At 48.8% G+C, this 24389-nt stretch overlaps 11 protein-coding genes across 11 annotated transcripts; 6 read left to right on the plus strand and 5 right to left on the minus strand.

Annotated features, from left to right (window-relative positions):
* Positions 1-539: 539 nt before the first annotated feature.
* Positions 540-2706, minus strand: DEU56DRAFT_879742 (putative diphthamide synthesis protein-domain-containing protein; the record flags this gene model as incomplete). Its single annotated transcript, XM_041356070.1, has 4 exons — positions 540-1593; positions 1642-2167; positions 2218-2339; positions 2402-2706. 4 exons carry the CDS (start codon positions 2704-2706, stop codon positions 972-974), a joined length of 1575 nt encoding a protein of 524 aa, XP_041213558.1. The 3' UTR covers positions 540-971.
* A 193-nt stretch (positions 2707-2899) lies between these two features.
* On the plus strand, positions 2900-7517 carry DEU56DRAFT_521808 (patched family-domain-containing protein). The gene is made up of 7 exons (XM_041346616.1): positions 2900-3119; positions 3170-5704; positions 5756-5972; positions 6023-7059; positions 7108-7182; positions 7235-7398; positions 7450-7517. Exons 1-7 carry the CDS (start codon positions 3003-3005, stop codon positions 7487-7489), a joined length of 4185 nt encoding a protein of 1394 aa, XP_041213559.1. The 5' UTR covers positions 2900-3002; the 3' UTR covers positions 7490-7517.
* A 71-nt stretch (positions 7518-7588) lies between these two features.
* On the minus strand, positions 7589-8480 carry DEU56DRAFT_727300 (uncharacterized protein; the record flags this gene model as incomplete). Its single annotated transcript, XM_041347974.1, has 2 exons — positions 7589-8223; positions 8279-8480. The coding sequence occupies 2 exons, from the start codon at positions 8478-8480 to the stop codon at positions 7589-7591; spliced, it is 837 nt and encodes a 278-aa protein (XP_041213560.1).
* A 73-nt stretch (positions 8481-8553) lies between these two features.
* DEU56DRAFT_879748 (uncharacterized protein) lies at positions 8554-10601 on the minus strand. Its single transcript, XM_041356071.1, has 3 exons — positions 9053-10601; positions 8683-8998; positions 8554-8626 (listed from the first exon to the last, which is right to left on the minus strand). The coding sequence occupies exons 1-2, from the start codon at positions 10507-10509 to the stop codon at positions 8800-8802; spliced, it is 1656 nt and encodes a 551-aa protein (XP_041213561.1). The 5' UTR covers positions 10510-10601; the 3' UTR covers positions 8554-8626; positions 8683-8799.
* A 107-nt stretch (positions 10602-10708) lies between these two features.
* On the plus strand, positions 10709-11865 carry DEU56DRAFT_727449 (ferredoxin reductase-like C-terminal NADP-linked domain-containing protein; the record flags this gene model as incomplete). Its single annotated transcript, XM_041347985.1, has 3 exons — positions 10709-11260; positions 11318-11703; positions 11757-11865. The coding sequence occupies 3 exons, from the start codon at positions 10709-10711 to the stop codon at positions 11863-11865; spliced, it is 1047 nt and encodes a 348-aa protein (XP_041213562.1).
* A 3685-nt stretch (positions 11866-15550) lies between these two features.
* On the plus strand, positions 15551-16649 carry DEU56DRAFT_776911 (uncharacterized protein). The gene is made up of 4 exons (XM_041351740.1): positions 15551-15821; positions 15873-15995; positions 16048-16126; positions 16188-16649. The coding sequence occupies exons 1-4, from the start codon at positions 15577-15579 to the stop codon at positions 16392-16394; spliced, it is 654 nt and encodes a 217-aa protein (XP_041213563.1). The 5' UTR covers positions 15551-15576; the 3' UTR covers positions 16395-16649.
* Positions 16650-16957: 308 nt separating this feature from the next.
* Positions 16958-17612, minus strand: DEU56DRAFT_727371 (uncharacterized protein; the record flags this gene model as incomplete). The annotated part of the gene is made up of 2 exons (XM_041347979.1): positions 16958-17170; positions 17223-17612. 2 exons carry the CDS (start codon positions 17610-17612, stop codon positions 16958-16960), a joined length of 603 nt encoding a protein of 200 aa, XP_041213564.1.
* Positions 17613-18132: 520 nt separating this feature from the next.
* On the plus strand, positions 18133-19549 carry DEU56DRAFT_727603 (uncharacterized protein; the record flags this gene model as incomplete). Its single annotated transcript, XM_041347997.1, has 2 exons — positions 18133-18620; positions 18667-19549. 2 exons carry the CDS (start codon positions 18133-18135, stop codon positions 19547-19549), a joined length of 1371 nt encoding a protein of 456 aa, XP_041213565.1.
* Positions 19550-19675: 126 nt separating this feature from the next.
* Positions 19676-22022, plus strand: DEU56DRAFT_522014 (uncharacterized protein). Its single transcript, XM_041346618.1, has 4 exons — positions 19676-20044; positions 20098-21178; positions 21234-21382; positions 21439-22022. The coding sequence occupies exons 1-4, from the start codon at positions 19802-19804 to the stop codon at positions 21922-21924; spliced, it is 1959 nt and encodes a 652-aa protein (XP_041213566.1). The 5' UTR covers positions 19676-19801; the 3' UTR covers positions 21925-22022.
* DEU56DRAFT_776919 (cytokine-induced anti-apoptosis inhibitor 1, Fe-S biogenesis-domain-containing protein) lies at positions 21946-23230 on the minus strand. The gene is made up of 2 exons (XM_041351741.1): positions 22903-23230; positions 21946-22853 (listed from the first exon to the last, which is right to left on the minus strand). Exons 1-2 carry the CDS (start codon positions 23129-23131, stop codon positions 22120-22122), a joined length of 963 nt encoding a protein of 320 aa, XP_041213567.1. The 5' UTR covers positions 23132-23230; the 3' UTR covers positions 21946-22119.
* Positions 23231-23269: 39 nt separating this feature from the next.
* DEU56DRAFT_970440 (Clavaminate synthase-like protein) lies at positions 23270-24125 on the plus strand (the record flags this gene model as incomplete). Its single annotated transcript, XM_041359429.1, has 6 exons — positions 23270-23392; positions 23445-23460; positions 23514-23579; positions 23632-23725; positions 23781-24004; positions 24029-24125. The coding sequence occupies exons 1-6, from the start codon at positions 23290-23292 to the stop codon at positions 24123-24125; spliced, it is 600 nt and encodes a 199-aa protein (XP_041213568.1). The 5' UTR covers positions 23270-23289.
* Positions 24126-24389: the final 264 nt, after the last annotated feature.

Genomic DNA, 24389 nt, shown 5'->3' on the forward strand with positions numbered 1-24389 from the left:
CACGCAAGGTAGGTACATGCAAAATTATGTGTCGGTCCACGTTCAGACTCTGCGTGTAGCCGGAACAACATTTCCGCCTGCGACGCAGAATATTTTGCGCTTACTGGTGAGTTGTGTTCTTTGAATGCAGACTTGAACATGTGTACATACCTCCACACGTGCACCCTTATATCTGAACTCGCTGATCGTCATGATTGAATAGTGCAGAGCCCAGAAAGATCAATTAATGCATGCTCGCGGTTGTCGTCCGTAGTCTCCCCTAGCTAGACCATATAGAAGGAAGACAGTCATTCCTTCTTGTAATTCGTCCGGGGCTTCAAGCTTCAGCTTGTTTGGGGCAGGGGAAAATTGACGTGGTCGTGACGCCACTTTTGTGACGCGGCACTGTCAGTGCACATCTAAACACACCACGATAAGTTTTCGGTACATCTCACTCAATTCTGTTTCAATCATGGTCATTCTACCTCATAATGAACTGTATTAGAGATATAATGATATTTACATTCAGAATTTTTTGTTTAAGTAGCTAAAAATACGAGTTTTGTGAAAGTGCCGACTTCTGTGGGGTGCCGATTGCAGTGGAAGTGATAGTATGTCAATCCTATGTATGCCACGACGTGCGCATCAGTACTTCACCTATCTACTTTAGGTACAATGTTGCCTGGAATGCGCCGTCTCAGAGATGTCGGAGTGTCCGTAGAGCTCATTTGGCCGGACTGATGGGCTAAACGCCCTGAGTCAATGATGATGCTTGAGTTCAACGACTTTTGTAACATACAGACTATACACACTTTGGAGGCGCATATCTGTAGTTCATTAGGTTGATATTCAAGGGGAAGATGAACCGGATAATTACCAGGTGGTAACGTTTAGAGACCCACTAATAATCACAAACGAGGCATGGGCACTTCAGCCTTATGGTAACCCTCAGTGCCACTGCCATCATTCTTCGCCGAGAACTCGTGCTTGAATTAAAGATACGTAGACTTCATCCTAGCCACAGCCCATGGACTACCTGCCTCATAGAAATCCATAGGATATCTCCCGCCTTTAGCCCTTTCACGTCCCTCTTTCTCCTCATTCATCCACCCTTTTGCTTGCCCCACCGCAACTGCTGTCTCATATGGGCTGAGGAGCGGTTTGTCAAAAGCGTACCCCCAGTCTATCGACAACCGCGGACACGACGTTTGAATGAACGTTGATATATACGGGTTAAACAGTGCAAGCTTTGCGGGCGAGAGTTCAGAAAGCAAGATAGGGATATAGGGAATATTTGTTTTTGAGGTAGAGAGTTGGTGAGTTATCGCCTGCATCTGCTTGAAACTGCCTTGGCGCCCCAAAGTGCCGAGAATAATGCCCCATATCGGATTTTGATCAGTAGGGGCAACGATATCATGGAAATCTGATGTTGGGGAGAAAGCTGTAATGCTTTTACGGGCCTTTTGAACTGCGTCATCTCGGATTGTCCGCATTTCTTCGTGGTTGTACAACTCTCTCGTGATTTTCTTGGAGTAGGGGTCGTATCGGAAAGCAGGTACTGAGGGATTCGCGATCATAATAGACTCTAGATGGAATCGACCGTCTCCAAGATATCTGAGATGCAATGAGGCACCTGATACACAAACAAAGATGTTCCCTTACATCAGAGCATCTATGTCGCCAAGTAGGGGAGCGGTGCACCCTAGTATCTCACCAGGAGACAAAGGTTTAGATCTTGGTATCGTGGCGTCATAAACACCGGTCCAAAGGCGATGACCAGACGACGACTTTGAGACATCTCCCTCTAATGCATCTGATTCTGCACCGTGCAGCAGTCCATTAGGTGACGTTCCGACATCAGAATACGGTGACGTCAGATCTTCCTTCAACCTCTGTAGAGCTGCTACAAATTGGATAGTTGAGACTAACGCAAATCTTGTCAGGTCTGCGGAAGCTGGAGGTTCTGCTTCCCCTTCACTCGAAGGACCTTCGATTTGGAGATGGCGAGTCTTGCCGATTTTCTGACCAGCAGTTATCCGTGCTTCATCTTCATATTCGAGCAATTGCTTGTGAAATGTCGGTCGGTCGTTCGGGAAGTTTAATCGTATCGTCTCTATCAAGTGAGACGAGTCGATTCCAATTTCGACGAAGACATACAGGGTCTTGATTGTGGTTTGATCGATGGGCACTGTAGTCAAATGAGGAAGGAAACTTGAAAACCGCGTCGCATGAACTCACCAAGACAACTGTGACCATAATGAACTAGCATGTCGCATCCCAATGCAACTGCAGTGTAATCATCCACGCAGCATGCACCATAAGTGACATCGCCCATGATTACAGTCGACGCGTCGGTGAAACTATGACATCCAGAATCAGCTTAGCATGCAACTCTGCAAAGCAAATTCCATCACCTGCGCACCGCTCGATGATGTCCGCTATTGTGCAAGCAAACATCTGCAGGCCCTCGGGCATCTGCAGGGCGACTGTCTTTGCTTTGTTCTTGCGAACATGGTGTACTGTTTTATGGATTTCGAAGGAGTAATTTGAAGGAAGCTGCTTGATCGCCTGTTTCAGCAGAGCATCCGACAATATCTCATCGGGTATTTGGTTGGCGATCGCTGCTGGCAAACCAGTTTTGGATGGTGCTGCAGACTTTGAGCCGACGAAACGCTTTCGGGGTTTTGCAGCGGTGTTCGGCTTCTTGGATTGTGTTTGTTCTGCCATTAGTAAGGGGATGGATGGTAGTGTAGCGATAAATCGAGGACTCGAGATAGCTCGAGATTGCAAGCCGTATATTTGTTGTTCCTGGACCATTTCTGTTCGAACACACGTGATCTACGTGCGTGGGTGCACTTGCGTGGAGTTCTCGTGTCTACTTAGCTACTCTAGCACAGTTGCGCGACTGCTGCCGCTAGTTTCGTTCAGATTTGTTTTCTTTGACCATCTTCAGTCGTGTTACTGAACAACTCGAGTCTCGACTGCATTATTTTGGCCGTCGGGTCTCCCAACTTCGTTGCACTATGTCGGGATGGGAAGGAGATACTGGAGCTGGACAATGTGCTATGAGGGGTTCTTGTGGAAAGAAGGGTTGGTTTGGGCAGCAACTCCCGTGTCCATATGATGGCCCTCCGGTCGAAGTACGTTTGATAGTGTAGTATAACTGTATCTCTGCTCACCATTACTCCAGCCCGAGGACAGCAAATCCAGGGATTTGCTTGTTTCCGTTTGTGGTGCTCAATTCGTAGAAGGCCCTACCTGCTGCACTTCTGGTCAGGTCGAAACCCTGCGTGACAGTCTAGCGCAAGCCGAGCTCATCATTTCGTCCTGCCCTGCATGCCGAAACAACTTCCGTTCGTTCTTCTGCTCATTCACTTGTTCACCATACCAGGGTTCATTCCTGAACATCACGGATACGCAGGAGACCAGTTCGGGGGAGACAGCTGTGAAGGCAGTTGATTTCTTCGTCGGCGAACAATTCGCTTCGGGCTTCTTTGATAGCTGCAAGAATGTGCAAGTCGGTGCCACCAACGGATACGCTATGGACCTCATTGGGGGAGGTGCGAAGACATATTCTGCATTCCTCAAGTTCCTAGGAGATGAGAAGGACCTTGGAAGTCCATTCCAGATAAATTATCCCCCCTCTACACCCCTTGATTTCACTGCGCTAGACCCCACGCCACGGAATTGCGCTGACAACGACCTGGAAAGCCACTGCACTTGCATTGACTGCCCGACAGTCTGTCCTGCACTTCCTTACGAGCCCCCGCAGATTAATGGCCCAACGTGCCATTTCGGCACGCTTTCATGCCTCTCACTCGTCCTCATTGTCGCATACTCCCTCTGTGCCGTCGCCTTTGTATTTGGATATATTCTTCAGGTCACTATAAGGAAACGAAGAGAGAAAAGATACGAGAGAATGGCGCTCTCAGTGGACACCGCATCCGCCCGTTCCCCCATGTTACACACACGTGGTCTTGTTGGTGCTGTCTCACTTCCGCAAGGTGACGCAAATGGCTCCAGCGGAGCTCACTCAACAGAATCCAGACGGCTCGGTCGTGGTGCTTCCCTCCTCGACCCCATTGAAGCATCTCAGCCACGCCAATATCGCCTCAACACGATCCTTCGTCGCGGTTTCTATCGTTTAGGCCTTGCTACAGCGTCCTCGCCATTCTTGACATTTTCACTCGTGTTTACCGTTATAGGCCTGCTCAACTTAGGCTGGCAAAATTTCGACATCGAGACTGACCCGGTTCGGTTATGGGTCGCTCCTGATTCAGAAAGCAAACTACAGAAAGAATACTTCGACGAACACTTTGGTCCTTTCTACCGTCCACAGCAAATATTTGTCACTGCGCTCCCAGACCCCCTTTTCACCATCATCGAACCGGCTGCATTTACAGATATTGGCGCATCTTCCCAAGATCCTGTGCTCAGTTACGATCATCTACGGTACTGGATGGACGTAGAGAGTGACATACGTGCTCTCCGATCTTCCCCTAATGGCTACCGCCTCACTGATGTATGTTTCAAGCCTGCCGGGCCACAAGGAGCATGTGTCGTTCAGTCTGTTGGTGCATGGTTTGGTAATGATCTCAGTGATTACGACGAGGAGTCTTGGAAAGACCGATTGGTTAAATGTGCAAACTCTCCTGTGGATTGCCTTCCAGATTTCCAGCAGCCTCTTGGCCCACAATATGTCCTAGGCGGCGTGCCTGAGGATATGCCACAGCGCGATTCATACCTTTACGCGAAGGCCCTAGTTGTCACTTATGTGGTGGCAAATTCACTCGACGAGGCCGAGATCGCGAAAGCTGTTGAATGGGAGCAAACTCTGAGGGCATATCTCGTCAATCTCAGTGAACAGATTCCCTCTGAGGCGGGCATGAATATTGCATTCTCCACTGGCGTCTCTTTAGAGGAAGAAATCAGCAGGAGTACCAACACTGACGTCAGGATTGTCGTCCTGTCGTATCTTGCAATGTTTCTCTACATATCATTGACTCTGGGCAGTGGGTCAGCAACAAGGGAGGAGGAAAGTGTAATGGCATCCCTCTCCCTGTGGGCTCGCAACCTTCCTATGCTATTCAAACGGTCAAGCATAACTTCCTCTTCGGTCTCTGTCGACTCCCGCACCACGCCGCACATTTTACCGAGACTCCCTCGCCATCTCTTCGTCGGCTCGAAATTCACGTTAGGCTTGCTTGGGATCGGACTTGTCATTTTGTCCGTATCATCTTCAGTCGGTTTCTTCTCGCTTGTTGGCGTCAAGACCACCCTCATCATCGCGGAAGTCATTCCTTTCCTTGTCCTCGCTGTCGGTGTCGACAATGTATTTATTCTCGTTCACGAGCTTGATAGGCAAAATCACTTCCACGGGCCTAACGCGTCGGCAATTGCTCCAGGAGGAGGATACCTGGCGCCTCGCTCCCCTACCCCTCACCGCTCACCTTTTGAATCGTCACATGATGAATCTCTTGATACTGCCTCGGTACCCTTATATCTATCTGCAGAGGAAAGGGTTGCGCGGACGTTGGCGAAGATGGGTCCGTCAATTCTGTTGAGTACTGTGACAGAAACAGTTGCTTTTGGCCTTGGTGCATTGGTGCCCATGCCAGCTGTACGCAACTTTGCCTTATATGCTGCTGGTAGCGTCTTCTTGAACGCGCTGCTCCAAGTCACCGTCTTTGTCAGTGCGCTTGCTATTGATCTGAAGCGCTTCGAGGTGGGTAATCGTCAGTCCACTTAATGCTTTTTGGACTAATTATTTATGCAGGCAAGCCGAGTCGACTGTTTCCCTTGCATTAGATGGCCTTCCCACATCGCCTTGCTTGATGCTCCCATGAACACAACTGGACGGGTTGCCCGTTTCATCCAACGCCACTATGCTCCTTTCCTCCTCCGGCCAGTTGTCAAGGGTGCTGTACTCCTGACTTTCGCCGGATTCTTTGTGCTCTCTGTAATATCGATGCAGCACATTCAGCTGGGACTTGGTTCGTGATTTGATATCAAGTTAAGCTTCACTGTGCTGATCCTTTGACAGACCAAAGGCTGGCTCTCCCCTCAGATTCATACCTCAACAGCTATTTCGACCATCTTGATGTGTACTTGGATGTCGGACCTCCAGTTTACTTCGTATCTCACGACCTTGACGTGACCAAGCGGCCTGGCCAACAAGAGCTCTGCGGTCGCTTCACAACCTGTGACGAGTTTTCTGTCGCTAATATTCTTGAGGCTGAACGGAAGAGACCCGAGTCGTCATTTATCTCGCAGCCGACTGCGTCATGGATAGATGACTTCCTCAAGTGGCTTGATCCTGCTATGGAGACGTGCTGCCGTGTGCGCAAGAGAAATCCTTCCATGTTCTGCGCGCCGAGAGATTCAGACCGGCTGTGCCAACCCTGCTTGTACGGTAAGGAACCTGCCTGGAACATCACCATGGTCGGATTGCCCGAGGGAGAAGAATTCATGCGGTATCTGAAGCAGTGGCTCATCTCTCCCACAGACGAGACATGCCCCTTGGCAGGCAAGGCATCGTTTGGTACCGCACTCTCGCTCAACGACGAAACTGGTGTTGTCGCATCCCACTTCCGCACATCACATTCGCCTCTTCGATCCCAAGATGATTTTATCAATTCCATGGCGGCCGCGCGCTATATAGCAGCTAAAATATCAGAGTTTACTGGATCACAGGTTTTCCCTTATTCCCTGCATTACGTTTTCTTCGATCAGTATGCACACATCGTCGCCATCACGCAGGAAATACTCGGGCTTGGTCTGGCTGCCGTGCTAGTGGTCACAGCGCTACTGCTAGGTTCATGGCGCACAGGGACAATTGTAACGGGTGTGGTCGCGCTGACAGTAATGACTGTCATGGGCGTGATGGCAGTGTGGGGCATTAGCCTGAATGCTATCAGTCTGGTGAACCTGGTTATTTCAATCGGCATTGCAGTGGAATTTTGCGCTCATGTTGCAAGGGCCTTCATGAGTGCTGGTTCTGGTTTGCCAGCTGATTATCCTGCAGGACAGAAAGAGCGAGATGAGAGGATGTGGACTGCCCTTGTTGACGTCGGACCCTCAGTAAGTGTTCCTCCTTATCGATACCACATCATGACAAACATCTCTCAGGTTCTGTCTGGTATCACATTTACCAAACTCATCGGCATGTCCGTCCTTGCGCTCACCCGATCCAAGCTGTTGGAAGTAAGCTTTCAAATTATCCATGGAATTGTGCACAGATCTCATGCACCCCTAGATATACTACTTCCGCATGTGGCTTACTCTCATCATCTCCGGGGCTTTACATGGTTTGGTACTTTTACCCGTCGTACTTAGCCTTGCCGGAGGACCAGGGTTTTCTCAGCAAGAAGTTGATGAAGAATGGATGTCAAATGCCTCCAGGAACCATTATGAGGATGGGTAAGTGGCATATTTCGGGTTGGAAGCTACTTTTAACATTAGCTATAACAGACCTGTCTTTGCTGATGACGATGACACGGACAATGATTAGAGTACGGATCAAGACTTCATTGTGATACTGTAAAACAGGAACAGTAGCCTTCATAATTACAACGGCAACCTGAGATACCAGAGTATATAGAATTGCTTTTTACACTGGAGATCTAGACCTGCTGTCTCTGATGTCATCCCGACTGTAACTTCTCCTTCCGCGGCTAGGAGACCTTGAACGAGTTCTGCTACGACTGTACCGCGAATAAGAGGAGTAGGATGCAGAACGAGAACGAGACCTAGAAGGAGTGCGTGAACGAGAGCGACTGGAGCGCACCGAGTAGCTCCTTGAGCGGGTTCGACCCCTGCGCGCATACCCAGTCCCTCCGCGCTCGTAACTTGGAGACCTCCGTCTGAGTGGCAAGCGATCCCCACGCCTGATAGGCGAGCGGGAACGTGATCGAGAAGGACGGTATGTGTCCCTGCCGGGAGGTCCACGACGCCCGAAACCACCTCTGCCTCCTCGGAAGGATTCATTGAAACGAGAAGGTTCATAACCTCTCCGACGGAACGCCGGTGAACGAGAGCGGGAGCGCGACCGGGACGGTGAGCGCCTTTCACGACCATTGCGTGGAGGACGTGGACGAGAACGAGAACGGGTGCGGATTGGGAGATCAGATAACTCGACTTTCACGACCAAACCATCTAGTTGACCACCATTCATGTGTGACGCGGCTTTCTGGGCGGAAACTGCATCTGTGAACTCAAGAGCAGCCTTTCCTCGATTCTGGCCGGCTAAAATGTGGGAATAAATGAGATATGCAAGAACGATAACTATCGAGAATCTTACATTTCAGGAAGAGTGGAAGGTCAATCTTCACGATTTCTCCATATAACGCGAAAATGGCTTGTAGATGGGCTTGCACGACGTTGCGAGACAGACCGTTTATGACAACTACTTTGCACTTCTTGTCATCGTTTCCCCCATTCTCCATGTCTACATCGGCATCTTGCAAAGGCTTTGGGGAGATGGACCGTCCTCTGGTCGACATGGTTGAGCTTATTACCCGATTTTTTGAACTTGCAAGGGAATTGCGAAGTGACAACATCACACACCATCACAGTGTCACGTCACGTCCAGTAGTACACAACATATTTTGTGTTATGCTCAGTACTCCGGACTTTGGCCAGACTGATACTATGAGCCGCATTGTAAGTCTCAAAACCTTTGTCGTCGCAATATTAATGTCTGACTATGTCTTTCACAACTTGATCAGCCAAGCAAGATTTTGATTGATTTAACTGTCACCGATGACTTGATTCACTTGAAGAGTGTCTCCAGAGTCGATCAAGGAAGTGTTAACCGTGAATTCACTCAGTCCTCGCCTTCTTACGACGCGAGCCTGCACCACGACTCCCCTTCTCTAATCCATGAGTCCGCTTTGTGTGTCTCTTCAGCAAATCCTGACGAACGAAGGTCTGCCCACAAACTTCGCAATGATAGGGTCTCACGCCGGTATGGCTCGCCTCGTGACGTTTGCATTCATTCTTGCGGAGGAACCGCTGCGGGCTGTCGGCAATCGTCAAACAGTGATTGGCAGATATGTAGCAAAATAGTACAAACCACATGGAACAGCCGAATGGCCGTTGATCAACGTGAGCCCCGACATGTACTATGATGTGATCTCGGCGCTTGTTTCTCTGGCTACACCCGACGACGTAGCATCGAAACTCTTCTATAAGCTCCCCGCGGTCGCTCAACTTGCCCGCGAAATGCATCAACCATCCTCGGTCAATCTCTTGTGTATGATGGCGTACCCTGTAGCGTTGGGCTCTGAAGGCGAGCTCAGACAACTCAATTCCCATATGCGCGTTGAAAATTGGCGATGGATGTGGGTCGTTATGAGTGGTAAGATCTGGCTCGCCCTTGCTTTGACTTGGGGGAAACGCCTTTTCGGACGAAGGGAACGAGAAGTTGTCACAGCTAGAAAGAATGTAAAATTGTTCTTGTTTTGGGGAGAACACACGCAAAATAGGTGCATCTGGCAATGTCTCCATCTTGACTATCGGAGATCCCATAGCTCTCTTCTGCGGAGCACATTGTTCGAAGGACGGCTGTTCGCTGTATATAGCTGTCAGTGACTCCGGCTTGTCAGGTTCATGTGTTGCAGAGGTGGACAAGATGGTAACAATATCGTGAATTATGTGTGACGATGGACAATCTTGGGATAGCTGGCCGGGTGTCAGTTCTCCCATAGCGCCAAGAGTGGAGGACCCTGGATCATGAATAAACAGTGGAGAGAAACCACAGAAGGTGGCACTGCGAGGGGTGAGGTGAGGTGACAGAAACGCTTGAGGGGAGGCAGATAACTGTCCCATGATGACTGAAGGGTCGACACCTACGCTGGGAGGCTTCGTGAATAGTGCAAGGTTGTACATGTTGACGTCAGGAATAAGACCAATGTTGGAAGGTGAGCAAGAGAGAACATCATCCGCGAGGTTATAAGCCAGGGAGAACGCTCTTGAAGCCTGACCTTCCTCGTTGTCAGAGGCAGACCGAGTAGAAGCTAAGGAAACCGAGGACGATAAAGAGGAGTACCCGAGATCAGGCAACGAGGTGTCGCTGAAAACAGCTAAGGAACTTTGAGACTCGCTTAAGCGACCGAGGCTCTCGGCGGTATGATCTATTAGTTGGAATGCCGAGCCCGGGGGAGTTGAATGATTTGAAGAGCTACTGAAATTGTCCGCCTGCATATACGAGGCGGTTTGTCCGTCGTCGTACAAGTAGTGTCTCTCGCCGATTTCCATGGTATTGCCGGAATCTAATCGATAGTGAATACCAAGCCCAGCGAGGAGGCAACGGGAAGGTGATTTTAGGAACCCATTGGACTGAGACTCTGGAGATGACCTGGAAAGCTCGATATGGTCCCCGTAATCTATATATTGCGTGGCTGAAGGGGAAAAGAATGTGGGGGTAGCCATTCGATTTAATCGCGACGCCAGCGTCGCGGAATTATCAGAAGTCATATGAATAGTTGTTCCTGGGGCATAGCTGCGTGTCGCGTCGCGTACGTGTCTCATGATGTTTGATTAAATGTGATTAAAGTAGAATAGACTGTGAAAGAGCGAAGGTCGTAATTTTCTTGCACTCGAGCGAGCTGGCTGGCGAGATTCAACTCGAGCAAAGGAGAAAGCTACAAAATGGAAATGCCGATCCTTGTGTTTACTTTTGTTTGGCAAGAGCTTCTACTCGTATGCCATTTTGGGAACTCAACACCAGATGCTGAACTTCCCGTGCCATTTCCAAGTATTAGCCAGACATGCTGGCCTTCATGCTAGGCGTCATGCGACAACCAATACATCGAAATCACTACGGAGGGCTACTACCACACTGTTCCTAGCAGGCACATCTGCTGCTGTTGCTGCTTATTTTTTCTTACCTGACATTTCTCGAGGCGCGCCAACTTGTGACAATATACCCCTCAATCCGTCTCACTTCACACCAGTCAAACTCGTTTCGTCCACTGTTGCATCAAGTGGAACGAAAATCTTGACTGTCACGATACCTCCCGAACTTTTACCCAAGGGAAGCGATCTCTTCGCGCCTATCTGGTCCGTCTTTATCAAAGACGACGACATACAAGTGGAGCGACCTTACACTCCGCTCGATGGGGTAGACGAGGAGGGAAATATGAGGTTCTGGATCAAAAGGTATCAGCATGGCGAAGTAAGCCGATGGTTGTACTCGAAACAAGTCGGGGAGACCATTGAAATTCGAGGGCCTCTCAAAACCTGGTCTTGGAAGGATGATGCTTGGGATGAGATTATTTTGGTGAGGGAATAGCAAAATTTATGGCATCACTTCTTTCTAATCATTTTTACGACCCAGATATCTGGCGGTACTGGGATCACTCCATTCTACCAGCTGCTGCGTACCGTATTCTCTGAGAATTCGTCCTTTCAAGGCCGAATCACACTGTTACATTCCTCAAGAATACCTTCTGAGTTGCCTCCGCGCGATGTCCTTGATCCCCTGTTAAAACTTGCGCAGCATAATCCCGGGAAGTTCAGGCTGAAGTTGTTCGTTGACTCGTTTGGCGAATCCAATGGTCAAAGCTCCACAGATTTAGAGATACACCAGGGTCGTATTGGTAAAGATTCGATATGCGGCGCCCTTCATTCTGCCTCTCGTGTTCCTTGGTGGCGCAGTTTATTTTCGCGAGACAGCGATGTCAGTGATCGAAAGATACTGTTTTTGGTTTGTGGTCCTCAGCAGTCAGTCCCCACTTGTCTCATCTGTTCTGAGGTTGCTCATTGATGTGTCGCAGAATGGTTGAGGCTATCGCAGGCCCTTATGGCCGAAACTACTCACAAGGACCAATAGGCGGAATGTTGCGATCATTGGGGTACAAATCACACCAGGTGTGGAAGTTGTAAATATGTGACACTTGCTCAGCTATACGCTCAATGCCGAACTCCCTTTACCCGGTACTATGGCGTCCTCCCCCTCGTGGACTTATAATCTCAATCTGAAATGCTATGGGCCGCTAGTTGATGCTATTGCTCGGCTATTAATGTCGCTTTGCATCTATTTTATGAATTTGAGGGATGCTGATATAGCGCTGGTGCTGATTCCGTGTTTCAGGTAATTTCCATCTAACTTTACGAGTTGTTGGCCACTGACATAAATACATCGTTGTTATTCTGTAGTATCTCCAGGGCGATAATCCTTCCCGGGCATTTGACGAGTACTATGACACGCCCCACGCACGCTTTGAGCTGCGGGCAGTGCTACATATTACCTATCTGAACCTTCATATGTCTTCTCAACTCACTCACGCATTAGTCCCAAATACTGCACCGGAGACCCGTAGCACATACCTCAAGCTCAACAGTGGCGCCCCGAAAGGTTTCAGGGACTTGTCGCTCGATCTTGACCATCGAGCTGTTCCTCGTCAGTACAATGTATGCAGAAGCAAGTGTATGCGATGCTCGGACCTGTATATAAGGACTTCACGTTTTCGATCACCAATTTCAACGAGTTGGCCACACAATTTGAAGACGAACTTGGATGGGTTACCGGAAATCGTAAGCGGTGTATGCGCGCTTGTTTCTCATTCATTGACTTGCATTTCAGATTGAGAATGCTTCAAACCGCGTGCACTGAGATGGCATGCGGTCCGTCAGACTTTGGCCGTCCGTGAAGGTGGAATCATCAAACTACTGCGGCTTTTGTGCCCTGCTTGTGATATCGCTAGGGGTGACGAAGATCATCAGTGAGTTCTTTCCCTTGTCTCTCATGATATATGAATTGGAAGTCGAGACAGAAGATCACTGAATATAAATGGTCGTCAACACGAGATGAGCCATCTGGCTTCCTATGTAATCGCACAGCTGTGTCATGAGTCGTCTTTCCTGTGACCTCTTGTTTTTGCTTTGAGCTAGCTTTATATATGCACCCAGACCCAACACGGATGATCAATCAGGATGTATCTGGCTGTACAAATTGATGCAACACCGATGCCATCAACCGCATGATGGATTATGCATCTGTTTTTCATCAGAGTCGCGATTTTTATTTCCCGCATCCTGATGAAATTATAGCTGGAGTGCGATGAGGCGACAGTGCTGAAGATTTAGGAGGACATGGGGTATTGGATTGCAGGAAGGCAAACTGTTGAGGGTGTTTTAGCCTGGTGGAGAGGTAAGCTATCTGCTTGCCGTGTATGGACCTATCCTATCTTTCATTTCTTGTGCCTTGCCGACAGGTTGTGACCTTTGTTAATACCTCGAATGAGCTGTCATCCTGCTCTCCGGCCTAAACTAGCGGGGCGAGTGCCGATCCTCATTGAAGATTATTGACACCGCAGGCATTTTTGGCGGTCGCATCGCATCTACGCATGTGTGAAAATGAAATACATGGTTCCACTGATGAAATTGTACTGAATGCCAGCGTGTCAAGGACATAATTAGAAAACAAGTATCAAGCATCACGAACAGCTTTTCGAACTTTTCCTGTGTTCAAACATCCTGCGCGTGTGACGCTGCTTTGCAGATCCACTCAAACTCCACTTTGATTCAATCGAGGACTTCCGCATGCTAAGTTATCATATATGTCACGAGGGTTATCCTCACGATGCTTATTTCGACGATAAAAGTGCTGGATGGCGGTATATATATCACGAACGCCATCGGTTTATGTCCACCAAGTTTGCCACTCGCCGATCCGTCGAATATGATTCCAGTCGTCAATTCGCCGTTTCATAGCTATGTTGCAGGTTCGTAGGCTAGTCGGATGATGTCGGTGATGTCTCGATCTAACCTCGGATGTGGTTTCGCAGTCGCGACCTTTGCTGCAGTGATATATGATTGGGGTGAGCGGTTTAATATCGAAGAACCATTAATATCCTTACGGTATTTCTAGCATTGACCTTCGGACGAGAGGTATGTTGATACCATTAGTATCGGAGTAGACATCTCACTAAGAATGGCATTATAGGTGGAACTGGTCTGGGTGAGTAGGGTCCGATATAGGAAGGACAACAGGTTTATACAATTCATTCGAGCCAGAAACGACGCTGGTCCCTCCTGACCGCTCTATACCTCACTGTACGTGGATTACGGTGTTCATGCAGTTGGCAAGTCGCGCTGACTTCAAAACATTTTAGGCGCGCTATGCTGGGATACCATATGCTGCGTATGTTTGCAAGGTCAAAATCCTTAGGTTAACACTGCTAATAAGTCATCTCTCATAATCAGCATGTACATGCTAGGTATGTTTTCTCACGTATACCACAATCGTTTGTGCTGATCAGTGGCATACAGGAAGTCTTCCGTCAGTATCACTGACAGATCTAGTGAGTATGCTGCATCGATGTCTGTCATTTTCGTTCAAACTGTACTTTTACTTCAGGGGTGAGCTCCCTATTGGCTTGTTGGTTCAATGTAATGACCGTAACAGCTGTGAGTGTGTTTGGGTGTTCATGATCTTCTGATGCTCATCTCTAACTGGGTTTTCAGGCAATACTATGTTTGTCGCACTAAATTGGATAAATGTAATGGTTACTGCCATGCTGGGCGGTGAGTTACTCGGCTGCAATTTCCCCGTGACATCTTGGCTGAAATATCTTATCTTGTAAGTCATCATGATCACTCGGTTGCATGCCATGTATCGGGGGTCGAGAAAGATGTTGATCTTTCTCATTGTAATCTTGCTGGTTTTTACAATCGCCTGTGGAGCGATCACTGCAACAGTTATCAGTCGTCCTTCAAAGGGTAAGCTTGAATTTCGGACGAACAACTTTGGGCTCATCAGATCAATTCCAGAAGTCGTCGTTTCTGGCATCTACCAGTGCACTTATGACTACGAGGGAGACGCTCGCCTCCTGATGCCGATCATTTGGATACTCCGCATTGTATGGGAGGTCCTCGTGTTGTGTCTTGCAGTCTGGATTGTTGTAAAACACTTCCGTGAATTGCGACGATCATTGCCGGCACAAAATAGGATCATCATGATTTTAATAAAGACTCACGTGGCGTACTTTGCAAGGTTAGTTGGTTATTTGACCGCAGTTATCTTCTTCTGCTGAAGTTCCGCCCGCTCCAGCTTTGTTGTTGGCTCTTGCATCGCCCTCAATTATTTTTTTCCATCGGCCTCGGTACTCTCGCTGACATCTGCGTTGACCGCTGCTCATCATTTCTATAGGACTCAAATTCCATGGGTTACAATGGCGTTCTGAACATCTTCTCGGTCATGCAGATGTTTGTGCTGGGACCGCGCCTCATCCTTAATGTTCGAGAATATTTTGCTAACCTCATAACCGAGTCCAACCCTACAAGAGCCGGCATAACTCCGAGTGATCTACAGGAGCCGCTATCACTTACTGGCGCTGGAAACGTTTCAAGCAATCGGGCTGCTCAGCAGGGTGTACGAGAATGTTTCAATGTGGTTTGACAGGGGAATAGTTCTGGGCCAACTGCTGGAACTAGCTGTTCACCCATACTTGCGCCTGACTGAGCACATAATACTACTTGATATCTGATATCTTTCATGGGGCAATTATATGCGGTCAAAGTTTATATTTTCGTATCCGAGCCTACCATAGATCACGTTACCTTCACTCCGACAAGATCCATTCTTGACTTACAATGTCCATGTTCGCAAACACACAAACGCATGCGCATGCCTACGAAGTCGCCCTTTTCGGTGAATTCTTCGCTCGAGATCTGAAGGCGATTCTTAATCGCCTTACACTGCACACGGAGTCCGCAGTCCCCATGCACACCCGTGAAATTTTATTCGAACAGTTCGGGGTTCAGTCACAAGTACAAGGAGACGAGCCAGCGTTGCTAAGAGCAAAAAAAGAACTAGGAGATGGGACAGAAAGTGGATGGTTGGTTGGACAACCCACTTGAACGAAGGCGTAGGATCAACCATGACATAGGACGCTTTTCTCATACCTCAAGCCGGAGTCCGTGCGGGTTCATCCCGAGGCCACTGTCAGACCATGGGCTACTTGTGAAGTGATCGGCGATGCCCTCAGTTTCGCTTCGGCATTGGGATATGTGTCAGTATGCTCCAGAATGTATCTTCTGTTCTTACACTCATAGTGTCACTAGACAACGATCACAAATCTACAAACGTGGATATGCATTTCGAAAAGGAGCTCTGATAATACAGATGTTCCAGCAAGAGCAGGTACGTATCTGTGTTGGTATTGTCGTTTCCTTTGCCGCTAGTTAATATTACTTTTGACTAGGTCGACCCAAAGACCTCCCTCCCTATACCAGCACATACTGACACGCTTTGGGAGGTTGAGGTTAAGACTGCCACTCAGGTTAATACGTCCGCGCCAGCATCTGGCGGGCACGTGCAAGTAAGCACAGTCCGTGCGGCTATTGATGCTGTTCTCGAAGTTCAGCTTGTGATGAAGGGACTGCTGGACCTGCGGCGACAGGACTTGTAACCTAAATCGCTCAAGCGCACAGTTGGTTATGTTTTTCTGGCTACTTATACTGAACTCGAGATGGTCGCCTGCTACTAGTATTTTGCGTCAATGCCCTTGTAATCAGTCTACGCTTGACCCATTTTCTGAGTGAAGCAACTACAGACACCATGGTGTGAATTGGAATCATCCATGATGATCAATGATCGATGATCCCGCACATTGACGAAGCTATAGCAAAAATGTTGTGGTAAAATAACAAGGTGTCAGGCAGTCTCCTACCCACCACTGCTGAGAGGTTGAAGACGGACTGCTAGGGCATGAGAATTTTAGATAGATCACGTGTTCCTACAAAATTTCAATCCCAGCACAACTTTATTTCTTCAACCTCTCAGCAGCGGCTGGCGGATAACATTAATAAACATCGTCAGCCACAGCGGCTAAACTCTGCCGACATAGTGCGGAGCATAAAAAAATACCTACCCGGAAGGAATATATGTGTAAAATAAACCAATTCTTTAACCGTGCAACTTCTATTTTGCCATATGCTGCCTTCCAATTCCGAAGCCCCTAGCTTCGCCGACTTACGAGCACTCGCTCCCGAGCGCTTTGGCAAGCAACGACAGTACTGCTGCATTTATTGCATCGACGGACACGCTAACACCCATTTTCGATAGTGTGTCGATGACCTTTTGGGGTGTGTGGACTGACTGCAGGAATATGCCAACGATGCTCTGCAGCGCGTTTGAATTTCGGTTCGAGCTTTGCATCAATATACTCAGAATAACGACCTTTTTCTGCCGACGTGAGTTAGCTTGCATTCTGTTCGTGTTCTTTGATTCAACTTACAATTGTAGTCAACTCATTTCGCTGTGCTATGATCCTGTTCTTTTTCTTCGACATGTTCCCCTCGAATCCGTCTACAATTTCCTCCAGATCCAAGAAGTCACCTAGTTCCTCCCAAAGAGCCTCTTCGTCTTCACTAACATCATCCTTACCAACTTGCGGGTCTCCGCTGTCTCGCTTTTGTCCCTTTCCCCTCGCCGAAAGCAGTCTATCAAGCAAATTCCATAACATTGGTGCGTGTACTTCCATTCCTTTACCTAACACATCAATGTCAAACTCCTCCAGTTGTTCGACAGATGTATTTAGCACCGAGAAATGGTAGCCGCTCTCTTTTGCTGACAGTGTCTGTACCTCTCGTACATATAACCCTTTAACCACATCAGACTGGACCATGAGAAGTTCCGCGAGGTGCTGTCCAGATTCTCTTAGATTGATTACTGTCTCGTGGTTGATGTAACGATGATCATTTAGCAGCTCGATAATGAATTCTGATGGCGAGATCCCAACAACGTCAAAAGCTTCCAACATTGCGTCGACTTGATCGGTTTATTTAATCATTATATTCCTGGCAGGTAGGAATTTATTTTACACTCCGCACGATGTCGGCAGTGTTCAGCCGCTGTGGCTGACGATGTTTATTAATGTTATCCGCCAGCCGCTGCTGAGAGGTTGAAGAAATAAAGTTGTGCTGGGATTGAAATTTTGCTGGAACACGTGGTCTCTCAATCTGCCCTCAATCTGCTCTGCCCTATTAGTCCGTCTTCAACCTCTCAGCAGTGGTGGGTAGGAGACTGGGTGTCAGGTAAAATAGTAAATTTAGATTTGATCAGGATGTCAATCTAAACCTCAACACACCCCACGACCATCCTACCTTCATTTAACTTCTACATCTCCAGCGCAGACTATCGCGTCTATGGAGTCAATCGCTAGCGGGTCATCAACTCGTCTTTGTGCACTTTGTTCAATCCCTGCACGTTATACTTGTCCGAGGTGCTCAACTCCAACATGTTCTCTAACCTGCTCTCGTACCCACAAATCCAACACTGGATGTAACGGTGAACGCAATAAGGCGGCTTATGTGCAGATGAATGCTTATGGGTGGGGCACGATGATGCGCGACTATTGTTTTCTCGAAGAAGTAGGCAGAAAAGTGAGCGGATGGGGAGGTGAAATTGCTCGTGAAGGTTATGCAACAAATGCGAAGGTAAAAGATACGAGGGGAAGAGGGGGTGCACGGGGTGCCAGGGGAAGAGGCAGAGGTGGAAGGGGCCTTTCAAGGGGTGGTGGATCATCCAAAAGAGATTTGCTAAAAGCTCATCTAGACAACTTGGACATCGAGATGGATGTCCTGCCCGTTGGAATGCAACGCAGAAAGGTAAACCAGTCAACTCTTGATGCAAAGTGCGCCCTAGTCTTGCACCCTTAAGCTCGTGCTAACTCTCATCAGGTCGCAGGCTGCATTATTGACGATAGAGTTCAGGTTTTACCCCGGAGCGTCGCAATCTTCTTCATCTGCGGCATCAGTTCCATATACCACACTTGTGCACCGCAACCCCATCAATTCCTCTCTAATCACCCTTCTTCAGAGACATATTCCTCAGCATCCATGTTCCAACAAGGACCATCCCAAGCCGAAGAAAGATCATCCTTGTCCAGACTGGGTTACTTCTCTTGTTCACCCCCATCCAGACGATCCCGAAGGCTTCAAAATTCCTCTCTGTTACCTACCTGCACAAATGGACTTGGCCAGTATTCCGTATTATCCAGGTGTCGGAGTGCAGACCGGCCCATCTTTCTATAAACTTTGCCCCTCTCAGACTCTTCACGAATTGCTTCAGGGAACGCACTTCGCGGAATTTCCCACCATCCACGTATACGATCCGGATTTGTCTACATCCGCTGGAAATATTGTGGCCAAAAGGGGTCAGCCCTCGCCGATGTCCGAGCACGAGCACGATGTCAGAGCTATCAAAAGGCGAAAGCTAAGTGCGAAAGCGGGGAGAAAGGCAATCTCAGGACTCGTCGGCGACTACGGAAGTGATAGCGAGTCTGCATCGGAAAAAGGAGCGGCAAACGAGACACGAGACGAGCTGGGGGCTTTAGGGAGCTATGCGGAAAGCGAAAATGGCGACCAAGACTCTCCTGCAGAGGCACGCACCGCTGAAGATGACATGACCAGCACAGGCTCTTTCTCAGCTGATGAAGGAGAAGGCCCCGAGCTTGATTATGCTGCCGTTCTCGAGTTGATCAAGCAAGCACACGGCGCAGCCGACGATGATTCGGAGGCGGTAGATTGGGGTGACGATTGGGATGAAGACGTAGCGGAGTAACCCTTTCTTGTTGCCTTCCCTGCTGTGTCTGCAGACCTTCGCCCATTTTTCCTTCTTGTGATCAAGTCAACTACATCGATTCTAGGGACTTGCATTCCACGCCATTGAATCTCCGAGCGTCCACATCCGTAAGCGGCTACGACTGTGGCTATTGTGACATTGAAATATCCACAGCGTGGACCATAAATAGTGAGCCAGAAATTGTCATTCCGCCTTTTAAATCCCAACCATCTCCCCTCTTCTATTAAATCTATGGCTTATACAACTCCTGCATCTCAAGCTTCAGTCTTGAAGCCATCCAAAGAGTCTGTTCAAGCCAAACTTGTGGGATCCTTCCCAGAACGCTTCATTGGCGCAATGCCCGTGTGCGAGTTTCTTGACAATTTCCTCCCTGCGGGAGACGATTGTCCAGTTCTTTACAATGATGAGTTTCCCGTCGTTGAAAATACGCGATGCGAGGAGCCCAAACCGGAGCGCACCACGTTCGAACATTTTGTAAGAATTTCAAGTCACTTCTCTGACCCGTCTGATTTTGGTACCCTTTGCAGATGATGGCTCTGCGGAAATTCACCGCCAATTTTGATCTTGTCGACACCTCCAGTTGCCCTGACCCCTCTGTCGTCGTCGATGGCCATGAATTCCAGCCCGACATCGCGTTGTACAAAAGTGGAAGCGCCCGAAAAGGAGTGACAGACATGTCCGCGATGGAGGCATGGATCACCATCAAGCCTTCTATGCAACAAGACCCCTTCCATGACCCTTACGAGGACTTCCAGAACGACCCCTATGAGGGCGTCCCGGATTATCACTCATTCGAGCTAGACGGCAAGCAGTCCATCTCAACGCGCGCATATATGCTGGCCTGTGCCAATGCCTTCTTCGCGACGCAGTTCCGCCGCTTTGGGTTTTCTATTCTCATCTGTGGCTCTTGCGCACGTTTTGTGCGCTGGGACCGGGCTGGTGCTCTCGTATCTATGCGGTTCGACTACACGAAGGATGTCGCTCCATTGGCTTATTTCCTATGGAGCCTGAATTGTGCGTCGCCTGAGGACCGTGGCGTCGACGTGTCCGTGATACCCCTTTCCCTTTCGCAAACTCTAGACCCCCCTACCTGGGAGCTCCTGGGCATGGGGAGTTCCGACCCTCTGTATGGGTACATCGTTCCCGTCGATACTGCACTTCAAAATACCGTAGACGCACAAGGTCGCCCCTTGCCCACTCATCGCTTTTACGTCGGCCCACGGCCCACCTCCCAGTACTGCAGTCTACTCGAGCAAAGAACTCGCGCCTTCCATGTTTGGGACCCCCAGCAGAAGAAAGTCGTTTTCTTCAAAGAAAGTTGGAGACAAGATTCCCAAGCTACCACACCGGAGTCAGAAATATACCGGGTACTGCGCTCTCGCCGCATTTCTAATATCCCGTCCTTCGAGCACGGTGGTGACATGGCTGCCATCGGAGCAAAAACCGTCACCCACTCATTCAACGAGGCCTCGTGGTGCTGCGTCCGCACCCGTAAGGCAACCCCCCCGTTGATACAGCATCGAATAATCCTTCGTGATGTCGGACGTCCCCTGAGCACCGTTACGTCGACCGATGAAATTGTAGTTGCAATCAGGGATGCTCTCCGAGGCGAGTTTCATCCCTACTTTCTCAAGTAAATTTGGTTTCTGACTGGTCAGTGTAGCCCATCAGAGTGCTTATGAACGTCTCGGCCTTCTGCATCGAAACATCAACATGGCGAACATTGGCATCGCCAGTGATGGTTCTAGACTTCTCATGGGCTGGGAATGCAGCTCCTTTACATCGCGTGGAGGGCTATGGCAAACCCAGATGGTATATGCAACATTTATTTATATACATCAATATACTGACACGACTTCAAATGACAGGGAACTCCAGCCTTCATGTCCGGTGAGCTGTTGGACAAAAAAGCCAACGACAAGCGCCACAAGCTGGCAGATGATTTGGAATCCTTCCTGCACGTCATGATGTACATTCTGGGTCGATATATCCCCAACAACATGAATGCTGAGGAGAGGAACACCTTCTTCCAAATATTTGATGAGGAGTATGTGATCGATGGTGGGGGACGGGCTGTGGGTGGCTCGCACAAGAGGAAATGCCTTGCCAAGCCTGATTTGTACTTTCCCAAATCCTTCACTCCGGACGACAACATCAGCTACCTACTGCGGTTGCTGTGCGAAATGTTCAGCTGCCGATACGATCCCTGGGCAAAACTGTGTGCGCGCCCAGGCATCTACTGGCGAGCCAGCTATTTCGAGGAAGCTCCGACCACCCACTATGAGATGATAAGAGACGTGGATCATCTTCGCAGCCGGGAAGAATGGCCCGAGCCAGATTCAGATGACTGCTAGGATATACTTGGCATTGCCTTCTAATGTCTTGTAAGCAATATAGTACAATATAAATAATATCATACAGCGGTTTACATACATGGAGGTATGGCGACGTCGTCACAATGATTAAAGTGTAACGATAGTGCTCAAATGTCATCCATCCCGAAGTCAATCTCCACTTTCTCACCCGGGTTGAATGCAGGCAGACCTTTTTCAGCGGATTTTCTGAGCTTTGAACCAATAGGAAAGCATTGTTATAAACGCACCAAGATAAGGACAGCTGGCACATCGGAAAGCATCGCCCAAGAAGCAGCTCCCACAGCTACTAGTTGCCTTGGGTGCAGCTTTAGCGGCAGCGATCAAACTCTTCGCCATGTCACCAGCTCCCACCTCGACAGCGTTGTCGCTGTCGAGCAGGACTACTTTACTTGACTTGGCCTCCTCGGCTTCCAGCTCAGCAAGGCCACATGAGCAATTCTTGCACGCCTTCTTCCTCCTTGGCGCACCTGCAATGACAGGATCGCACGTTGGGACTGGACGTACACGATCTGCCGCTGTTAAGAGGGCTTCGGCATCAATTGTGGGAGTGGAGGATGATGAGAGTGCCCAAAGAGCCTTTTTGGAGGACTGCTTGGCAGGGTCGGTCTTCCTTCGGAGAGGAAGTGCAGAAGGTAGAGGCATTACGATTGGCAAAGGCTTCTGAGCAACTATTCTGGCGTCAGAACCATCTTTCACACTCTCAATGATCGTGAATCCAGCCAGAGTCAGCTCATGAGGCAGACTCAGGAAGCCCGCGGTTAAATTAAGAAGATGAAGAGTTCCCAGGGGCGTCAGACCAGCGATGGTCTGCTGAAGGAGAGATTGTAGATTTGGCGAGAGTGAAGTGTATTCTGATGGGGAGAGTACAACATGGATGGAAGCATAACTTGATGGAGCCAACGATATTGCTGCGCCAATCATGATTAATGATCCATGCTCCGAATTGTAGAGACACACCTCCATCAAGGAGCCGATCAAGCATCTGCTTTTCCGCGGCCTGCCCTGCCTGTGCATTGAGGCGGAAAAGAAGCGATTGGTACTTTCCGTCCTGAGCAGTGTCCAATGAACCTATCGCAAGGGCAGGCCCTTTGATAATTTCGTAAGGTGATCCATTGATTTGTGACTTCTTGACTTCTGATGTGATTGGGTCGGGAGAAGGAGTGTAGATAGCCGTCGGTGCCATCATAATGCTCAACACTGTACACCTACTTGGAGAGAATGACGGGAGGGAGGAGGACAGGGTCAGCTGAAAAATAATGACTGGAGTGCATTAATCAGATAAATAGAGGTTCGCTTAGATAAGCAGCGGTCACAAGAACAATTTCAATCGGCCGAAATTCACACATGCGATGCATTATCGGCCTAGATGTATGTTGCAATGCTGTCGAGTTGCCCGAGGATACTTTGGTGGAAAAACACAACTTTGACCGAACGGGAGAAACGTCTGGTTAGTCTTTGTTCCCCTGCATCTAGATTTAGATTGACAAGTATATTCGTAGTCAGGTTCATGAAATAGTAAACAGGCCCTTCCTTCTCAGGTGCTCCCTAACTAACTAACTCCCGTCAAGCTATAGGCGCTCCAAGGACGAAGAAGAGCAATCAAAGAATGTCTGGCTGAAGGGACACACAGGTACGTGATGTCTCTTTTACTTGCACTTATCTCCTGAACCGCACACACATTGGCAGCATCACTGTTCTATGGAGCCAGCCTATCGGAGGGCTGCAAATTCTGGCTCCCGACGGCAGATGGAAATGGGTCCGTCACATCGACAACGGTTTGGTACGCCTGTCTTGAGAACTTCAATAACAAGCGCAAACTGATGTTCCGTCACAAGGTCATCAACACGGGCGACATGATGACTTTCCTCACAAATGGATACTACAAGCCCACGATCCACCGCGTCATCCAGTCACCCGAGGACCAACACCACTACGATCGTTTGGGTGCATACTATTTTGCGATGCCGGACAATGACGTTCGTTTGTTGCCGTGTGCTGAGAGCCCGGTGTTGCAGCGCGTTGGAATTGAGCGGCAGTGCGCTAATGAGGATGCTCCGTCGTGCGAGACCTAGAGGAAGGGAAGGACGACGTCGTATGGGAGGTCTGATCTTAAGAAGGGAGCGGAACATAATGTCGAGGAAGAGGTCATCGAGGGTATCGTGGTGAAGCATTATAACTGAAGCAACGACTGTTCATTGTCTATGTATGTATTATTATGATTGGCTGACTTGTTGTATGATTTGAGCAGAATTGGATACTGGTGGTTGCACGGTTGTGTGCAGTAGTTGGATATCATGACATTCCTCGTCAAAGGTAGTCAGATGGTGTGACCTGAAACATGATCATTGATTAAACTAAACAGCGACCGACTTCTCGTAGCAACCAGTTACTGTTGTAGGCGATAAAAATTCACTGCTATCATCGTCGCCCAGCAAGTCCGCTCT

Source organism: Suillus clintonianus (assembly GCF_016758775.1).
Source record: "Suillus clintonianus strain FC179 chromosome Unknown DEU56scaffold_7, whole genome shotgun sequence".
NCBI lineage: Eukaryota > Fungi > Basidiomycota > Agaricomycetes > Boletales > Suillaceae > Suillus > Suillus clintonianus.